At 34.0% G+C, this 16,657-nt stretch overlaps 2 protein-coding genes across 3 annotated transcripts; one reads left to right on the top strand and one right to left on the bottom strand.

Moving 5' to 3' along the window:
• Positions 1-266: 266 nt before the first annotated feature.
• On the top strand, positions 267-6,028 carry LOC110659695 (auxin response factor 2A). The gene is made up of 15 exons (XM_021817702.2): positions 267-1,190; positions 1,312-1,424; positions 1,730-1,825; positions 1,903-1,959; positions 2,063-2,218; positions 2,364-2,448; positions 2,602-2,692; positions 2,785-2,949; positions 3,142-3,261; positions 3,443-3,518; positions 3,596-3,767; positions 3,863-4,791; positions 4,880-5,070; positions 5,188-5,385; positions 5,566-6,028. The coding sequence occupies exons 1-14, from the start codon at positions 1,046-1,048 to the stop codon at positions 5,363-5,365; spliced, it is 2,574 nt and encodes an 857-aa protein (XP_021673394.1). The 5' UTR covers positions 267-1,045; the 3' UTR covers positions 5,366-5,385; positions 5,566-6,028.
• Positions 6,029-7,348: 1,320 nt separating this feature from the next.
• LOC110659696 (transcription factor ICE1) lies at positions 7,349-12,071 on the bottom strand. 2 transcript variants are annotated; one of them, XM_021817703.2, is made up of 4 exons: positions 10,667-12,071; positions 8,578-8,799; positions 7,943-8,113; positions 7,349-7,637 (listed from the first exon to the last, which is right to left on the bottom strand). In XM_021817703.2, exons 1-4 carry the CDS (start codon positions 11,804-11,806, stop codon positions 7,554-7,556), a joined length of 1,617 nt encoding a protein of 538 aa, XP_021673395.2. In that variant the 5' UTR covers positions 11,807-12,071; the 3' UTR covers positions 7,349-7,553. The 2 variants fall into 2 exon arrangements, with proteins under 2 accessions (XP_021673395.2, XP_021673396.2); XM_021817704.2 differs by lacking the exon at positions 8,578-8,799 and having other exon boundaries at positions 10,667-12,054.
• Positions 12,072-16,657: the final 4,586 nt, after the last annotated feature.

Genomic DNA, 16,657 nt, shown 5'->3' with positions numbered 1-16,657 from the left:
CGGGTTTTAGAAATACTGATAAAAAGCGCGAAAGACTCGTATGAATTTCTCGTGTGAAAAGATTTTGCAACGATAAATAGACGATACAATAAATCATGGCGACAACAGCTGTCCAGAGCGCAGTGCATGGCTTGTCGTACCCTACTACCGCAGGCGCATGAAAGACCAGCGCATTTAGTCCAGGGAAATAAGTAAAGAACTACAAGAACAAAACGATCACGGCTAACGTGAGCCGAGATGTGTTAGCTACGCACCCAGCCTCCTTGCCTCCTTAACTCGCCTCACATCGTTAATAGCACGACAAAAGCCATTTCCCCGTAAAAACGGAACAGCTTTCCCACTAACGTCAAAACAAACGGGCGTTACCTGAGTGGAGTCCTTCCATTCGTCCCAACGTGGATAACCTTTAACAGCGAAACGAACGTCGTTCATGACGAAAGCCGCCTTTATTAATTAACGGCGATCGTGTCTCTTTTATCTGGTCCAGAATGGAGTATACCGGCTAAAAAGGTTAGGGTAACTGGTGAGTGCCGGTTTGGAGTAAGACTGGTTAAAAATTGACTGCGGTTGAAATTATTGCACTTTGTTTTGACCACCCTGGTTAAGTTTCGGCCTCTTTCAGCGACAAGAATGATAGAGAAGAGAGAGACAAGGTATTGAGGAAGAGAGGAGAAAGAATAAAGAAAAAGAGGAAGGAGAGAGTTTGTGTACCTGCTGAGCAGCAATAGCTAGGAGAAGAGAGGAACGCTGTTCTGTTTGCATAAGGACGGGAAAGTGACTCTGAGAGAGAGAGAGAGAGAGAGAGAGAGAGAGAGTAGGGAAGTAAATTGGTGGCTGAAGCAGGATTTTGTTGGTCAAGAAGTTGTAGAGCTTTTGATTCTAGGTCTGAGACTGAAGATTTATATTCTGTTACTGAGTTTAGAGAGAAAGAAAAGGTAGAAAAGTAGTAATGGTTGATTAGAGAGGGAATTTCTTAGTTTATATGAAGTAGAGCTTTGAATTTGAGGCTTTAAATGAGAGATCTGTGTTGAACAAAGAGAGATTTATGGATTCTTCGGAGATTTCAATAAAGGGTAACGGTGGAAACGTAAGAGGAGACAGCTTCTCTTCGGGTTATAGCGAACCCAACGACCCAAGGAACGCCATGGAAGGACAGAAAAGCCATTCTACTCGTACTGTCTCTGCAAGAGGTAAAAATTCGTGCAGGTTTTTTTTATGTTATCGTCAATTGGATGTGATATAAGTCTTTTATTTATCGTTTTTCCGTGTTTTGCTTCGTGTAATCTGTTCTGTGGTCGCGCGTGTGTTCAGACGCCGAAACGGCACTTTACACGGAGCTTTGGCATGCCTGTGCCGGCCCCTTGGTCACCGTTCCTCGTGAAGGAGAGCGCGTTTTCTACTTCCCTCAGGGACACATCGAACAGGTTTGGTTCATTTTTAATAATCTGATTTACCATTCTTATTTTTTAGAATTTTTCCTTCACAGCTAAAAGTTGAGCAGATTTTCCTCTAATTTCCCCATTTGCGTTTTTGTGGGTCGATTTTATTTACTGTTGGATTTCTGGATTTTAATTTTTTGCTTTCAAAATTTTAATGTTTCATTTTTAAAGAAATGTTTTAGTTGGTAATACAAAAAACTGAAGTTGGATGCGTGATTCAAGAAGTTTCTTTTTTCTTCCCCTAAGTTTTTGCTGTTTATGGCTTAATTATCTTGGTATCAATGGGTTAGGTGGCGGCGTCCACAAATCAGGTGGCGGACCAGCAGATGCCAGTTTATGATCTTCCATCTAAGATCTTGTGTACCGTGATCAACGTCCAGTTGAAGGTAGGGTGATCTAAAGTCGCTTTTTAGGAGGGATTTGTGTATCTGGACTTAACTGTTGGTACAACTGTTGATTTTAGGCTGAGCCAGATACAGATGAGGTATTTGCGCAAGTGACTTTGCTTCCTGAACCCAACGTAAGTGCTCTTAAATTTTTGATTTGTATTATTCAAGGACTGAAGGGGTTGATGTGCAATTGGAATTTTGGATATCTGATAATTAGATTTTTTTTAATGTCAGCAAGATGAGAGTGCAGTGGACAAGGAGCCTCCCTTACCTCCTCCTCCACGGTTTCATGTGCATTCATTTTGTAAAACCTTAACTGCCTCAGATACAAGTACCCATGGTGGGTTTTCTGTTCTTCGTCGACATGCAGATGAATGTCTGCCACCTCTGGTTAGTATCAAGTCTGCTTGTGACCAGTGATTCCAGTGTGTTGCTCTCTCTTCTTTCTTTTTTTTTTCCCGTTTTCTTTTTTGAATATTTTTTACTGGTTGAACCTAAAATTCTGAGTTGATGTTTGATGTTTGGTTTATTATAGGATATGTCAAGGCAACCTCCAACACAGGAATTGGTTGCCAAGGATTTGCATGGAAATGAATGGCGTTTTAGGCATATCTTTCGGGGTAATGATCACAGACACATTCCAGCTTGGTTACGAAATTTTTATATGCTTGAAATAAACTGTTTTTATTTATGATAAGAGGAAGGGGATGTAGTCTTCTTGTAGCATTTGTGTTTATGTTTGCTTAAATTTACATGATAATGTCAAATCCTAGGTCAACCGCGGAGGCACTTGCTTCAAAGTGGATGGAGTGTATTTGTTAGCTCAAAAAGGCTTGTTGCTGGTGATGCGTTTATATTTTTAAGGTTTTACTTCTTAATATTTATTTATTTCTTGTATTTTAAATTGTAAAGTTTCCGGATGGGAGTGATGTGTGGTTTTGGCATTCACTTTGCAGGGGCGAGAATGGGGAACTTCGAGTTGGTGTTAGACGTGCAATGAGACAGCAGGGTAATGTTCCATCATCTGTCATATCCAGTGTCAGCATGCATCTGGGTGTGCTTGCTACTGCATGGCATGCCATCTCTACGGGAACCATGTTTACTGTTTATTATAAGCCAAGGTAAGTGGTTTATTTTATTCATTGCACTGTACATAGTAGGGTAATTGCAGGAAAAAAATGGTATTTTCTTTACAAACTTATTGTAACAGGTATTGAAAGGGCTTAACTCATTTAGATGATGTCATGATAACTGAATTTGCAATTTCCTTGCTGTGTTTGACTTTATATACCCTTGTAAATGTGTTGTTACAGGACAAGCCCAGCTGAGTTCATTGTTCCAGTTGATCGATACATGGAGTCTGTCAAGAACAACTATTCCATTGGAATGAGGTTTAAAATGAGATTTGAAGGAGAAGAAGCTCCTGAGCAAAGGTATGGCTTATGCTTGTTAAGGTTTTCTGGTGGAAGTTGCTGTTTTCACTCTTTTTTCAACTATTTAAAGTGTACCTGTTGGTTGTTTTTAATTTGTTTACTTTAGTGTTTCTACTCTAGGTTGGTTTTTCTTTCCATAGGGGACATTGTATTATAGTCGTCTTTGATTTTCTTATTGTAGATTTACTGGTACAATTGTTGGAATTGAAGATGCTGATCCCAAAAGGTGGCGAGAATCCAAATGGAGATGCCTGAAGGTAGTATTCAAGTCACCATGAGGTGTATGATATTTTGTTTTGAAGTGTTAAACTAGAGTTTTAATTGTTACTTGTAGGTGAGATGGGATGAAACCTCCACTATGCCTCGCCCAGAGAGAGTTTCACCATGGAGCATAGAACCTGCACTGGCTCCTCCCGCATTGAATCCCCTTCCTGTGCCCAGGCCCAAAAGGCCTCGATCTCATATGGTGCCTTCATCCCCAGACTCCTCTGTTCTTACCAGAGAAGGTGTATATTTGCTCTTTTACTAGTAAGATTTTTGTAGGTCTTAATTTTTAGATCAAATTAATGCCTGAATGACACGAATCCTTTCGATTGGTTAGGTTCATCCAAAGTAACTGTAGACCCTCCAACACCAAGTGGATATGCCAGGGTCTTGCAAGGTCAAGAATTCTCGACCTTGAGAGGCAATTTTGCAGAGAGCAATGAATCTAACACTGCTGAAAAATCTCTAATGTGGCCATCTTCCATAGATGAAGAGAAGATTGATGTGATATCTGCTTCGAGAAGGCATGGATCAGAGAGTTGGATGACCTCTGGGAGGCAGGAGCCAACCTACACAGATTTGTTATCAGGCTTTGGGACACGTGCTGATTCCTCCCATGGATTTGGTGTACCCTTTGTTGATCAAACTGCAGCAGCCGCTAGCAGAGAACTTGCATTAGATCAGGAAGGCAAGATTAACTCGCTTGCCAGTCCATGGTCCTTGATGTCATCTGGTCTTTCCCTCAGGTTATCAGAGTCTAATATGAAGGCTCCTGTAGAAGGTCGTGATATGCCTTTTCAAGCACGAGGAAATATCAGATGCAGTGCGTTTAATGAGTATCCAATGCTTAATGGTCATAGAGTTGAGCAATCGCATGGAAACTGGTTGATGCCTCCCCCACCACCATCTCATTTTCATAATAACGCTCATGCAAGAGAGAGAGTTTCAAAACCTATTTTGGTACAAGAACATGAGACTGTCACATCCACGGATGGAAAGTGTAAGCTGTTTGGCATTCCCTTGTTTAGTAATCCTGTTACACTGGAACCAGCAGCTTCACATAGGAACACGGTCAATGAGCCCATTAGTACACATCCTCAGAGTCAGCAGCTTCGTGTAATGGAATGTGATCAAAGGTCAGAACAATCCAAGGGTTCTAAACTGGCTGATGATAATGAGCATGAGAAACAAGTCCAAGCTGGTGCCCTGCATACGAGGGACAATCAAGGCAAAGTTCAAAACGTTTCCACTAGGAGTTGTACCAAGGTTTTTAACTCATTAATGGATGTTATATTTTTAGGTTAATATTGGTATTTTGTGAAAGAAGTGCTAAATAGTCTTTTTAAACTTGAAGGTTCACAAGCAGGGCATTGCACTTGGAAGGTCTGTTGATCTTACCAAATTCAACAACTATGATGAGTTGATTGCTGAATTGGATCGGTTGTTTGAATTTGATGGTGAATTAATGGCTCCCAAAAAGAATTGGCTGATTGTGTATACAGATGATGAGGGCGATATGATGCTTGTTGGAGATGATCCCTGGCAGTAAGGATTATTTTGTTTTGCTTTTGTTGATTGTTTTTTAATTCAGATACAAGTGGTGCACATCCGTTCTTTCTGATTGTGGCCTTTGCTTATTGGTGCATGTTATGTGTAAATCAGGGAATTTGTTGGCATGGTTCGCAAGATTTTTATCTATACAAGAGAGGAGGTACAAAAGATGAATCCAGGGACCTTAAATTCAAAGGGTGATGAGAATTTGTTGGATGTGGAGGGCGTAGATGCAAAAGAAGTGAAATGCCTACCTCTTCCTCCAGCGCATGGTACTGAAAATTGTTAGGTTGGGTTCTCTTGGGTGAGGTAATTTTCTAGATTATGGACTAGTGTGTTATCCTTCAGACTTATGAAGCGGAAAAACTTTTTAAATTATATATGCATATAGAATGCCTCTGATGCCCTTCTCAGAATCAGAATTATTTTATTGAATATATCTTTCTGTCAGATTGATTGTTGTGAATCTGTCTCTTGTTCGTTGGTCAGGTTTTCAACAAAAAGCAAGCGGGGCAAGGGTTTTTATGCCCATTTCAATTGGAAAAATTGGGATGGGAGCGATTCTACCTCTTTTAAGATGGCAAAGCTTGTTGGTTATCTCAGAAATAGATGGCAAGAATGTTATACCCAATTTTGGACCTCTTAATGGAGTTAGTATTGTATGGTATCTAGTTATACACACAGATATATAAAAATATATATACCCCCTATGCTGAGCAAGGCAATGGTAGCCCTGCCTTTTTTATTTAATCCATCCCCACCTTGTACATAGTTTTACCCTCTCCCCCATCTATGTTCTATCGAATGTAAGTCTATACATCTTTTAGTGGTTTTTCGGGCTAGTCTACAATTTTCTAAAGTTCATTTTGTTGTTTTCTACATGTATCATAAATTTTAATTGTTGGTGCTATTGGATTCGTAAGTGCCAAGTATTTGTCTTGAAAGTCTCAAATGAGCTGTAAGATGTAGCTTGTACGTAATCATGAATTGTATGTTGTGTACATAGGGGTACAACTGAGTGGTTGGTAGAAACTGAGTGATCCATTCCTGATGAAACACCGTTAGTTGCAGATTTTATAGTCCTCTACTTTTGCATGTGCTCTGTTCCCTTTGGTGGGGAATCACATTGATGGGGGGGGGCGGCAAGCTGTGCCCACTCTATGAGCCATTGCGGGACTGGTTAAACGTTAGATATTTTCCTGGATGAAGTGTTTTTTATTACTGTTTTTTTCAAGTTAAATCTATCAGGGTGAGGGATGTTTGGTTCAATCATTAGATGCAGACGTTGCCGGATCGATTAAAGTTTACTCGATTGAAAAAATGGGGTTTTAGAAGATATTAATGTCAACTCCTTTGAAAAGAGACTCAAATAAACTCTTAAAAAAAAAAAAAAATCCTAACGCACCTTTTGAGAAGTTTTTATCTCAAATAAACTCACACTTCGAAAAAAAAAATGAAATCATGCCTTGCCTTCTGAAAAATTATTTTTCTCAAATAAACTTAAAAAATAAAATCATACCTTACCTTTTAACAGCTCAATTTTTGAAGCCTTCGCGCTATTATAATTAATAGATTATTTCAGCTCAATTTTGAGATTTTTTTTCCACTAATGGTGGATTTGAGTTTTTTTAATTGGGATTAAATTACCCTTAAAATTTGTTAATAATAATATAATTTATAATTTTATTAATTATTTATGTATAACAATAATAGGTAGATATAATTTTTTTTTTACAGAATATCTATAATTAAATATTAACCAACAGTTTTTTCAAAAAAAAAAAAAAGTATTAACTAACAGTAAAATTAAATAAGTGCAGAGTCAGTTGGAAATATGGGTCAATAATCATCCTTTGACCCTTATGCCATGAATAATGAATGTGTATGAATATGATACTTTGGGAACTAGTTGCTTAGCCGATCGATTTGTAAATTAAAGAAACAAAAATCATAGTGAAGCCTTTGTGTTTGCTGGTATGACGTGAGATGCGAGGTCTTATAAAATAGGGTGCATCTTCACTATTAATAATTGCTTTAATAAAAATGGTAAAAGACGTTGATCGACCCTGTACTTGCGTTTGAATAGACTAAGAAAGAAGCTGAAGATGAGCCAAAGAGCGTCGCGTTTGGCATCCATCAATGTGTCTGGAGAGATTTTGGAGCGGGTATGCTATTTGTCGGGTTCATGATGATCTAGTGTTATTTGCTTATGAATACCACCAGATCTCTCATCATTTCTGCTGCTGTATTGCTGATGACCAATCAACAGAAATTTCAATAACAGAATTAAGGGCTTTTCATTTAAAAGCTTAAAACAAGCAGAAAATTACAGAATTCTGATTCTTCTAAAGAACTCTTGGTGGCAAACGACTATATTTGATATTACAAAAGACCCCTTGGCATGAGAAAGAAGATAGCTACTGCATATAACCTTATGCTTTCTGAAAGAATACTTGAAGTTCCAGGTTCTAAGACTGCTAAATTATTCCATGGAAACCTGCTGAATCCAGGAGTACAGCTTTAATTTGCTCAGGATGCACATCCTGCCCTTCTCTGCTTTGCTGGAGAAAAAAATAATAATAATAATACATCAGTATCAAGGTTTTGCACACAGCTGTATGACTACTATAAATATATATTTTTTCCACATGAGCTAAAAGCAGGATCACATCTCAGATTTTGCAAATTTAGACATGGTAGAGTACTGGAATATAACTTGAAAAGATGCAAAGAATCTAGCTGTTGGAAAAAAGTTTCAAATTATAAATACAGACATTTCTCTTGGATGACAAACATGAGATGCTTGAATCCTCATTGAAACTATAGAAAAGACAAGATTACGAATTGATACAGAAGGAAAATGTACCTCAGCTCGGAAGATATCCATGGCAAAACCATTGAAACAACTGATGACAGCTTGCTGGATGTCTAGGCCAAGGTTATCCAAGGCCCTCATGGTAGAGAGCAGGAGACCTGGTCTGCGACTACAAAACATATGAATGTTTACAGCTCTTCCGTCTCTCACTCTGACTTCAACCTGTACAGAAAAACCAAAACTGCATCATTGAAACATATTCTTAATTTTTGTTCAACCTAAAGTTGAAGATCCAGAAGAAACAAAGACATAAATTGCTGATTCCTATACCAAAAAGTTTCCCTGCGTGGGAAAACAAAAAAGTTAAACCAACTCTTTACATTCTCTGCTTGATAAAGACACCAAATGGTGTATAATGGGAAAAGTTTCTTTTCTTCTCTTTGTCCATAAGATAAGACAAGGAAGGAGAAAAAGTAGTGTTTGAACTTTGAAGTGAAGTTCAAGTCACCGGTCAATAGGCCAATCCAGAACTGTGAATGTTGGGTTTGGGTGCCCAAATGGAGATTTCTACGAACATTTTAGAAGCAGAAACTAAACGTCATGGTGATAGAAAATAGGAGAAGCAAATCCAGGCAAATTCAAGTGAGGCAATAATAAAATTCCAGAAGCATAAGAGAAAAAATTACCCTTGCTGGTTGACTATTTGGACTTGGCAATGAGCTGGGACAAAGCTTATCCTTGATACGGCTCGGCAGGGTTGATGGAGTGGGTGTCAAGGGGTGAAAACTTGTGGGTGTCAATGAAGAGCCAGGAGGAGTTGACTCCAATTCGTTATGGAGGTCATTGATCCTTTGCAGAAGTTCCTTCAAGTACTCAATTGCATCCCCAAGGATTGATGCCCTATCCATCTGTCGCCACAGCAACAATATAACTCACAATGTGTCATTTTAATGAAGCAAAAAAGTTCAAAACTCCATATATGTTTATTTAGTAGCTTGAAAAGTGGCAAGATATTCAAATTCCTTTCATAGTCCAGGTTTTAAGAGGAGCATCAACTAAAATAATAATAATAATAATAATAATAATAATAATAATAATAATAATAATAAAGCTCTAAATCAATCCCGTTCAAAATCGTAAGTTCTTTAAAAATGAACTTCAATGCTGGAACCCAATTCAAATATGATTGATTTAGTATTCATAATATCCCACAAATTTTAAAGTTAATAATTTTTAAGATTTTTATAGAGAAAATAGACTGAGTTTTTTCTCTATAATTTTTGCATTTCAATTTTTAAAATAGTGATTTAATCCTGATTAGTGGTTAAGATTATACGAGATATTATTTTATTTAGTTAGATTTTAGTATATAAATAGCAAAATCAATCAGTATTTGAGTCAATTGAAGTGTATAAAAAAAGATTCTTTTCATTCAATAAAAATACTATTTGCTCTTTGGAATTTATTTTTGCAACATTCTCAACATTCTCACAATACTCTCCTGTCCAAGCTGAAACTTGCTGCAAAATTTTGGAAGTAGTGCCCAGTTTCAGTCAAATCAGATTCCAGGAAAATAGACATATGAATTTGCTTAGTTCTTCAGTAAGTGGACTGAATTTATATTATTTTTGCAAAACCAAATAACAGAAGAAATTTAAACAAAATAAAAAAATAAATAAAACATGACTCTGAAGTTTTAATAATTTATCTTTATCTTTTATGAGCAATTCACCAACATTTTATTTAAAATAAACAATAAGATGTGCAATGTAATCCTGGAGCCTACCAGATGAACATGTTTTTAAAAAAAAAAAAAAAAAAGGGGAGAAATGACTAGAGATTCAACATCACTCCTGTTCCTGTAGTCCTATGCTCAATTAATGGCCATGCAAATGCTTTATGATCTAACTTATACAAATCAGCTGTCCACTCTGTTTCTGTTGCGAAGAAGCTTGGCAAATTCATACGCAGTAGGTACAATCTCCTAATTTTGATGGACTAGGAAGAGTTTAGTTGTTACTTCTTAGAGGTTAAAAGTCGAAACCAACCTGCTTTTTTATCTGGTTCCAACCCTTCTTCTCATATGTCTCGAACAAACTCAAAAAACAGTTGTCGAGTAGGAGGATTGAAATTGTCATTGCTGAACAAAGATCACAATTGTTTCACCCTAGGAATAAATAAACTAAAAATTTAAGTGCACGAGTACAGCCTTGACAAGCTTAAAAATCACATAATACGGGAGCAACTGGAAACAATATGGTTATCAGGAACGTGGAAATTCAAAGAGACAAAGATAGAGAAGAACTGTTGAGAGGAAGGAAGAAAACCAAACATGGGTAATGGAATTCAAGATAATAAGATTTTCCCTCTTCATTTAAAATTAGAGAGAGAGAGAGAGAGAGAGAGAGAGAGAGAATGTGTAAAATGCAACGGCTTTATTGATGGAGAGGCATTATAATCTTTTATTTCTGCGCTAGTGGCCCAAAAAATTATGGTGAAAGTAAAGCAATGTACCAGTGTCCGTGTGAGAGGCATTAATGCAACTATCATATTAATTTCACAACATGCCAAACAAGAGATGCTACAAATTCAGAGAAAAAAAAAAAAAGATGCTACAAATTCCAACGACAAAAGAACTATGAAAAAAGGAGGTATCTCTCTCACATAAAACAAACATTAGAATGAATGATGGCAAGAATCTAATAGTGGTACATAAAATTTTAGTAAAAACACATTACTTGAATTCACAAGAAAATGGTGGAAAGAAATTCTTACCTTGCTTATCTTTGGGACTACAGACCTTAGCATGTACAGCCTATCATTGAGCTTCTTCCGGCGCCTCCTTTCTGCCATCAAATTCTTAGCAGGGAGCCCCTTCTTCTTCCCCCTCTGATCTCCAACACCACCGCCAGTGACACTGCTATTTGCATTTGAGCTATTCCCTCCATTTTTACCAATCTCCTCCATTTTAATATTCTCCGTTAACTCATCAGAATCATAATTCAAACCCGACCCATCAATGCTTACATCCTCCACAGTGTCATCTAAGTTACCCAATTTTCTCTTCTTCTCATTCTCTTCGCCCAACTGAGTCATTTCTCTCTTTCCTTTATCAATCTCAATCCCACTCAAAACCCCCAAATTGCTTCCATTATCAGTCAAATTCTTCCTCAAAGCTGCTCTCTTTTGAAACAAAGTAGGTTGTGCTCCCATTGAAGGGAAAGTTTCAAGAGGCCTCAACAACTTGGACCTATTCAAAAACAACGTATTCCCCGAGTTCTCAACAAAAGCCCTAAATCCTGTAAACCCTGAACCGCTTTCGGGCAATTGGAGCGTGCGAGTAGTTGAAAAGAGTGGATCAGAGCATAAATTAGAAGTGCTAAGCAGATTATTTGGGCTCAAATCTGTGTAGTTGCCTAAGACTCCGCCTCCCCTGTTTAGCAAAGGTGAGGCATTTGTGGTTGTAGTAGTAGTTGCCTGATTCTCAAGGAACCCAATTTCGCCCAAATCAAAATCATGCTCTAAAGGGTTAGAGACTACGTTAAGGAGTGAAGATAAGGTAGGCTTTGAGTGCATAAAATAGTGCACCTGAGATGGGTCTAGATTGTTGAAAACAGAGGAGTTTGGTGAGCAAGAAGAGGAGGAATCCACAGGGTGAAGCAACAGATTATCAGGGTCAGTAAGATTTGGTGAAAATGTGATATCTCTGATGGTATCTTGATGATTGTGGATAGTACTATTTGTAACGTACCAGTCTTCTTCTACTTCGAGCATGGATTTGAAGGTAGAAAGGGAACCCATCTCTTCCTTGCTCTCCATCACATCACAGCTATTGCTAATGTTATTGTTGTTTGCGGTGGATTCTTGCGCTTCTTTATCTTCCGTCCAGACACTGCCATTTAGTCCAGAGAGCATTTTCGTTTCTGGATTTCTGTTATATTTTCTCTGGAAAGTGAGGGAAGTAAAACAAATTGTAGAGAAAAAGATGAGATAAAGAGTAGGATTGAAGGAGAGAGAGAGAGTGGACGTTGCAGAAGGGAAAGGGAAATGGCTTTCTGTTGTAGAAAAAATTGGGTTGTTGAGAAGGATGTGAAACGCTTCTCTTTGAACGTTACACTAATCACTGGTACACGCTTGCCTCTACCCTCAACATCGCGTGCTTCTTTGGATAAACATCGGGTCCACGCCTTCCTCTTTACTGAACTGAACCTTAACTTGATGAATAAATTTATATTATTTAAATTTTATTTATTATATATTTATATTATATTTATATTTTTTAAAAAAATATTTCAAATTTAATTCAAAATATATATTTAATTATAATCACTATATTTTTAATTTAAAAATTTTTAATATTTAAAATTTTTATTTATTATAATGCTAGATATAACTTTCTTTATAGTTACTATATTTAATATAAAGTAAAATTATTTAAATATTAAAATGGTTTAACATAAATATACAAGTCATCTCATTAAATATTTATAAAATTAGATTATTTCTATAAAAGAGTTAATTATAAAAAATTTATTAACTTAATAAAAAAAAATAAAATTTCTTTAGTAAAAAATATATGTAATAATTTTTAATAGTGTTAAAAAATATTATAAATAATATCAAATAATATAAACCCATATACATTTCACATTTAAAATTTATTATTTTAGTTAAAATTTAAAATATTGGGAAAATATAATAATTTATTATGTTGAAAATTTTTATTTTTTCTATTGAGTTAATAAATTTTTTATAATTAATTATTTTACTAAAAAATATTATTTATAAAAATTTAATAAAATAAATAGTAAAATTTATTAAATTTTTTATAATAAAATAATTATATTTAATTTAAACTAAATAATAGTAAAATATATTCAATATTCAACTCATGGTCATTTTTCTTCAAAACAGAGTAGGATAAATTTTTTTTTTTTTTCAAAAACTTGTTTTATTGGTCAGTAAGGTGTTTATAGTATTTCAATTTCAATTTATCCACAGAGTTTAAAATTAGTTTTTTTTTTTTACTCACTTAAGCGTATTTTAAATAATATAAAATATAAGAAATGAAATTATTTTAGTGACTATATTAAATGGCATTCAATAGAATGCAATCTAATTACCAATAATTGAATTTTCGCTTAAATTCAATTAGTTAAGTGTCAACCAACTTAATTTAAACAGGTCATATAGTACGAACATCCACTCTCCATATGCAATATAAACCTATTCATTATAACACAACATAATAAATTAACTACAATAATTATGAAGTTTCAATTGTACCTCATAATTTGCAGGATGAGGATCATAATTTTGGTGTCCAATCGTCTACACTCATTGCTTTTTGGTCGAAATTGAGCTGAAAAGTTTCAATTTTATTTATCTTCCTCCTTGCGTCTCTGGATATGCTAAGGTTGAAGCTAGTTGAAAAATATTCATTTGGCTGATAGAAATTGATTGTCGACAGAATCAAGTCCATTTGATGTTAATCTCACTAGAAAGTGTGCGGCATCGCAAAAACTCTCTCTCTCTCTCTCTCTCTCTCCTCAAATCATTGCATTGTCTGCTGCTGTTTGTCGCTTGAAAGGGCTTGTTAAGGTCATTAAATGGTGGTAAAGGGGAGAGCAGCCTTGGTTGGCGATGAGAAGGACTGATGGCGGCACAACAAATAATTCAGGGGTACTAGGGTCACCGATCTACCATCTAGTGGTGGATATAGAAAAAGAAAAATCGGGATCAATGTATAAAATCCGTTGACTTTTCATTTGTAAAGTATATAATTCATTAAAAAAAAAGTTTAATATATATAAATTAATGAGAAATCGATTAAATAAATATATAAATAATTTAAAAAAAAATCAATTGACCCTCTTTGATGTGATAAATTTATCATTTTTATTAAATTATAAAAATCTAAATATATTGAAAATTAAAATTGAAGATATTACAACAAAATTCTCCCGCATTTTTTTAAACGACAAGGCAGTGGTCCCGATTAGCATGTGGCATATATTCATCATACGATGACACGTCTTTTTCTTTTTGTTTCGTATGGAAAAATCAGCAAATAAGCATTTTAGCAGATGCATGCCTCATTATAGCCTAAACTAGGCTACAAATTAATAATTACCTTACCATTAATCAAAATGTCCCATACAATTAATAAAGCTTAATATCATTACTGATATGACAAGGGGATTATTAGATGCAAATTCATTTTTCAATATTAATATAGTGTTTTTTTTTTTTTTTACAAATCATAAAATTATCCGTTTTATAAACTAAAATTGTACAATAATTTATTTCAATTAATTTTTTTTATTTAAAACGAAAATTTTAATTTAAAAGAAACAAAAATTAATATGATTTTATAATATTTCAATAAATTTTTTATTATAAATAATTTATTTGAAAGGAAGTCAATAAGATTTGAAATTTATGGTAATTTTAACATCTAAATTAGTGATCAAAAGTCTATTAAGTCGAGGAAATTTATAGACTTCTTCGATCAACAAAGATATTATAGTATGGTTATATAAATAAATTAAGAAATATAAATTGCAAAATTTTAAAATAAAATTTGGAGAAATTATATATTTGATAGCACATTTAGGGCACGAAATTTATGATTTATAATTGGGAATAAAAATATGAGAGGATTGAGGTGGCAAGTATCTCGTGAAGCCTCTTACTTCACCGCACCCAATTGATACCTTAACTTTGTCTTTTCTTTTCGGCATTTGGTTTCCCACCCTCAACTGTTACTTTCCCCATCCCTACGTTTGTCTACCTTCACTAACTCTCTTACTTCCTTTCTAGATTTTTTTTTTCTTTCAAAAAATAGTTTTTACTTAACTAGAAATTTAATTTTGTTTATCTAAATTGAATTTTACTAGAACCAATAACATCTTTATCTATGATTGCCAATGACCGAATTTATTTAAAAATATATATATAAAAATAAATATATTTCTCATTTTAAGAATAAAAATTCAAATCTTCAAATTTTTTTAAAATTAAAAGGATTTTAAGCTGTTATAAACAATCGAAAATATAATTTTGTTTAAAATTAACGTTTTTTTTACTTTTTTAATTTATAATTTTATCACCGTTTTAAACTTTGAACAGTGTTTTTTTTTAATTCCAAAACTTTAATATTAAAAAAACAAATTAGAGGGAATTTTATATAAATTTATATATCTAAAACTTCTAAATTTTTATATACTCATTAAGATTGTTAAAAATATTTGAGTTTTTTTTAAATCTTTTATTTTAGTAGAAATTAAAGATTAGTTTAATCTTAAAACTCAAGGATTAAAATGATACTTAAAAGTAAAATTTAAAGATTAAAATTTATGAACTTATGGTAATTTGCATTTCATTTTTATTGAAAAGACTATTATGTCCATGGTTTTTGAAAATTTCAAGGGTTACTGACCGCTAAAATTTTGATCATTAAATTATTGATTCAATATTTTCTAAAATATTTAGGTAAATTATATTATTTCCAGTAAAAAAAAACGTAATTTTTACATAATATTTTACCAATTAATAATAACGAAAATAATAAAAAATATAAATTGTAATATTGTATATTATTATATATATATATTTTTTATATTATTATATAATTAGCAATGGGATTTAAAAAAAAAAAAAAAAAAAAAGAAAGCAGCAGACAGTAGCGCCCAGTGAATAAAAAGTATTGGAGGAGGAAAGGAGGCAAGTGGAAAGTTGGACCACATTTAAGTGGCATAAATGAAAAATGAAAGAAATGTCAATAATAATAATAATAATAAAGAGGTTGACAAGAAATCTTGAATAAGAAGTTGGAGTTATGGTGCTGTTAGTTTGGGTTGGAAAGCTGCCTTTAATTTTGCTCGCGTAAACCCCGTGAATTTGGGACATTGAAAGCTGCCCCTGATTTTGGGTTACCCCTCTCTTCTTTATTTTAAATTTCTGTCTATTTTCTGCTACCAAAATTGTACTTTGCCGCTACCATATCTCTCCTCTCTCTCTTATATATATATAAAAAAAGGCTTTGAATTATGAGAGAAACATGGGTTAGAAAGAAGAGAGGGAGTGGTCCAGCGTTGTTGAGACGTGAACTTCACAAGTAACTAAAGCCCACGAAGCTTTCAAGAATCCAATACAATGAGAACACATGGGCTTTCTGCCCACCTTTCAATCCAAAAACTTTTGCTTGGTTACCCAGAAGTCTACTCCAATCTTAGCTGAAAAAAGAAAACCTTGGCAATGAAGCTTGGGGAAAATACAGCCATATTGCCTTAAAAGGCATATTATTTATCTGAAAGATTCAGGTTTAAATCTCAACTTCTCCATATCATCAAGATATATTCATATTATTCCTCATTACAAAGTGAAAAAAAAAAAGAATGGCATCTTAATTTTCTCGTTCAATAGGATCAATGTGAATTATTTATCATAGATTGAGTGAGAAAAATTGGGTACACAACATTATGAATTAAATGCATTTAGCTAGATGCCCATTAATTATTCTTAACTTGTTTTACCAAAAATCCCATTACTAATTTGCATTCTTGCATACTCACATTTGTTTATTCTTTATAATCAAAGAGTGTTTATCTTGACTTATAAAACTAATTTGATTGGCTAATAAATTCTACAAATAAATTTATAATAAATTTTAAATTTATAAACTAAAAAAAATATAAGAGATTTTTTTTTTTTAATTTTAGTGTTTATAAAACTAATTTGATAAAATATTTTATTATGTTATTA

Source organism: Hevea brasiliensis, chromosome 13 (genome assembly GCF_030052815.1).
Source record: "Hevea brasiliensis isolate MT/VB/25A 57/8 chromosome 13, ASM3005281v1, whole genome shotgun sequence".
Taxonomy (NCBI): domain Eukaryota; kingdom Viridiplantae; phylum Streptophyta; class Magnoliopsida; order Malpighiales; family Euphorbiaceae; genus Hevea; species Hevea brasiliensis.
This window is presented reverse-complemented; position numbering and strand designations above follow the sequence as displayed.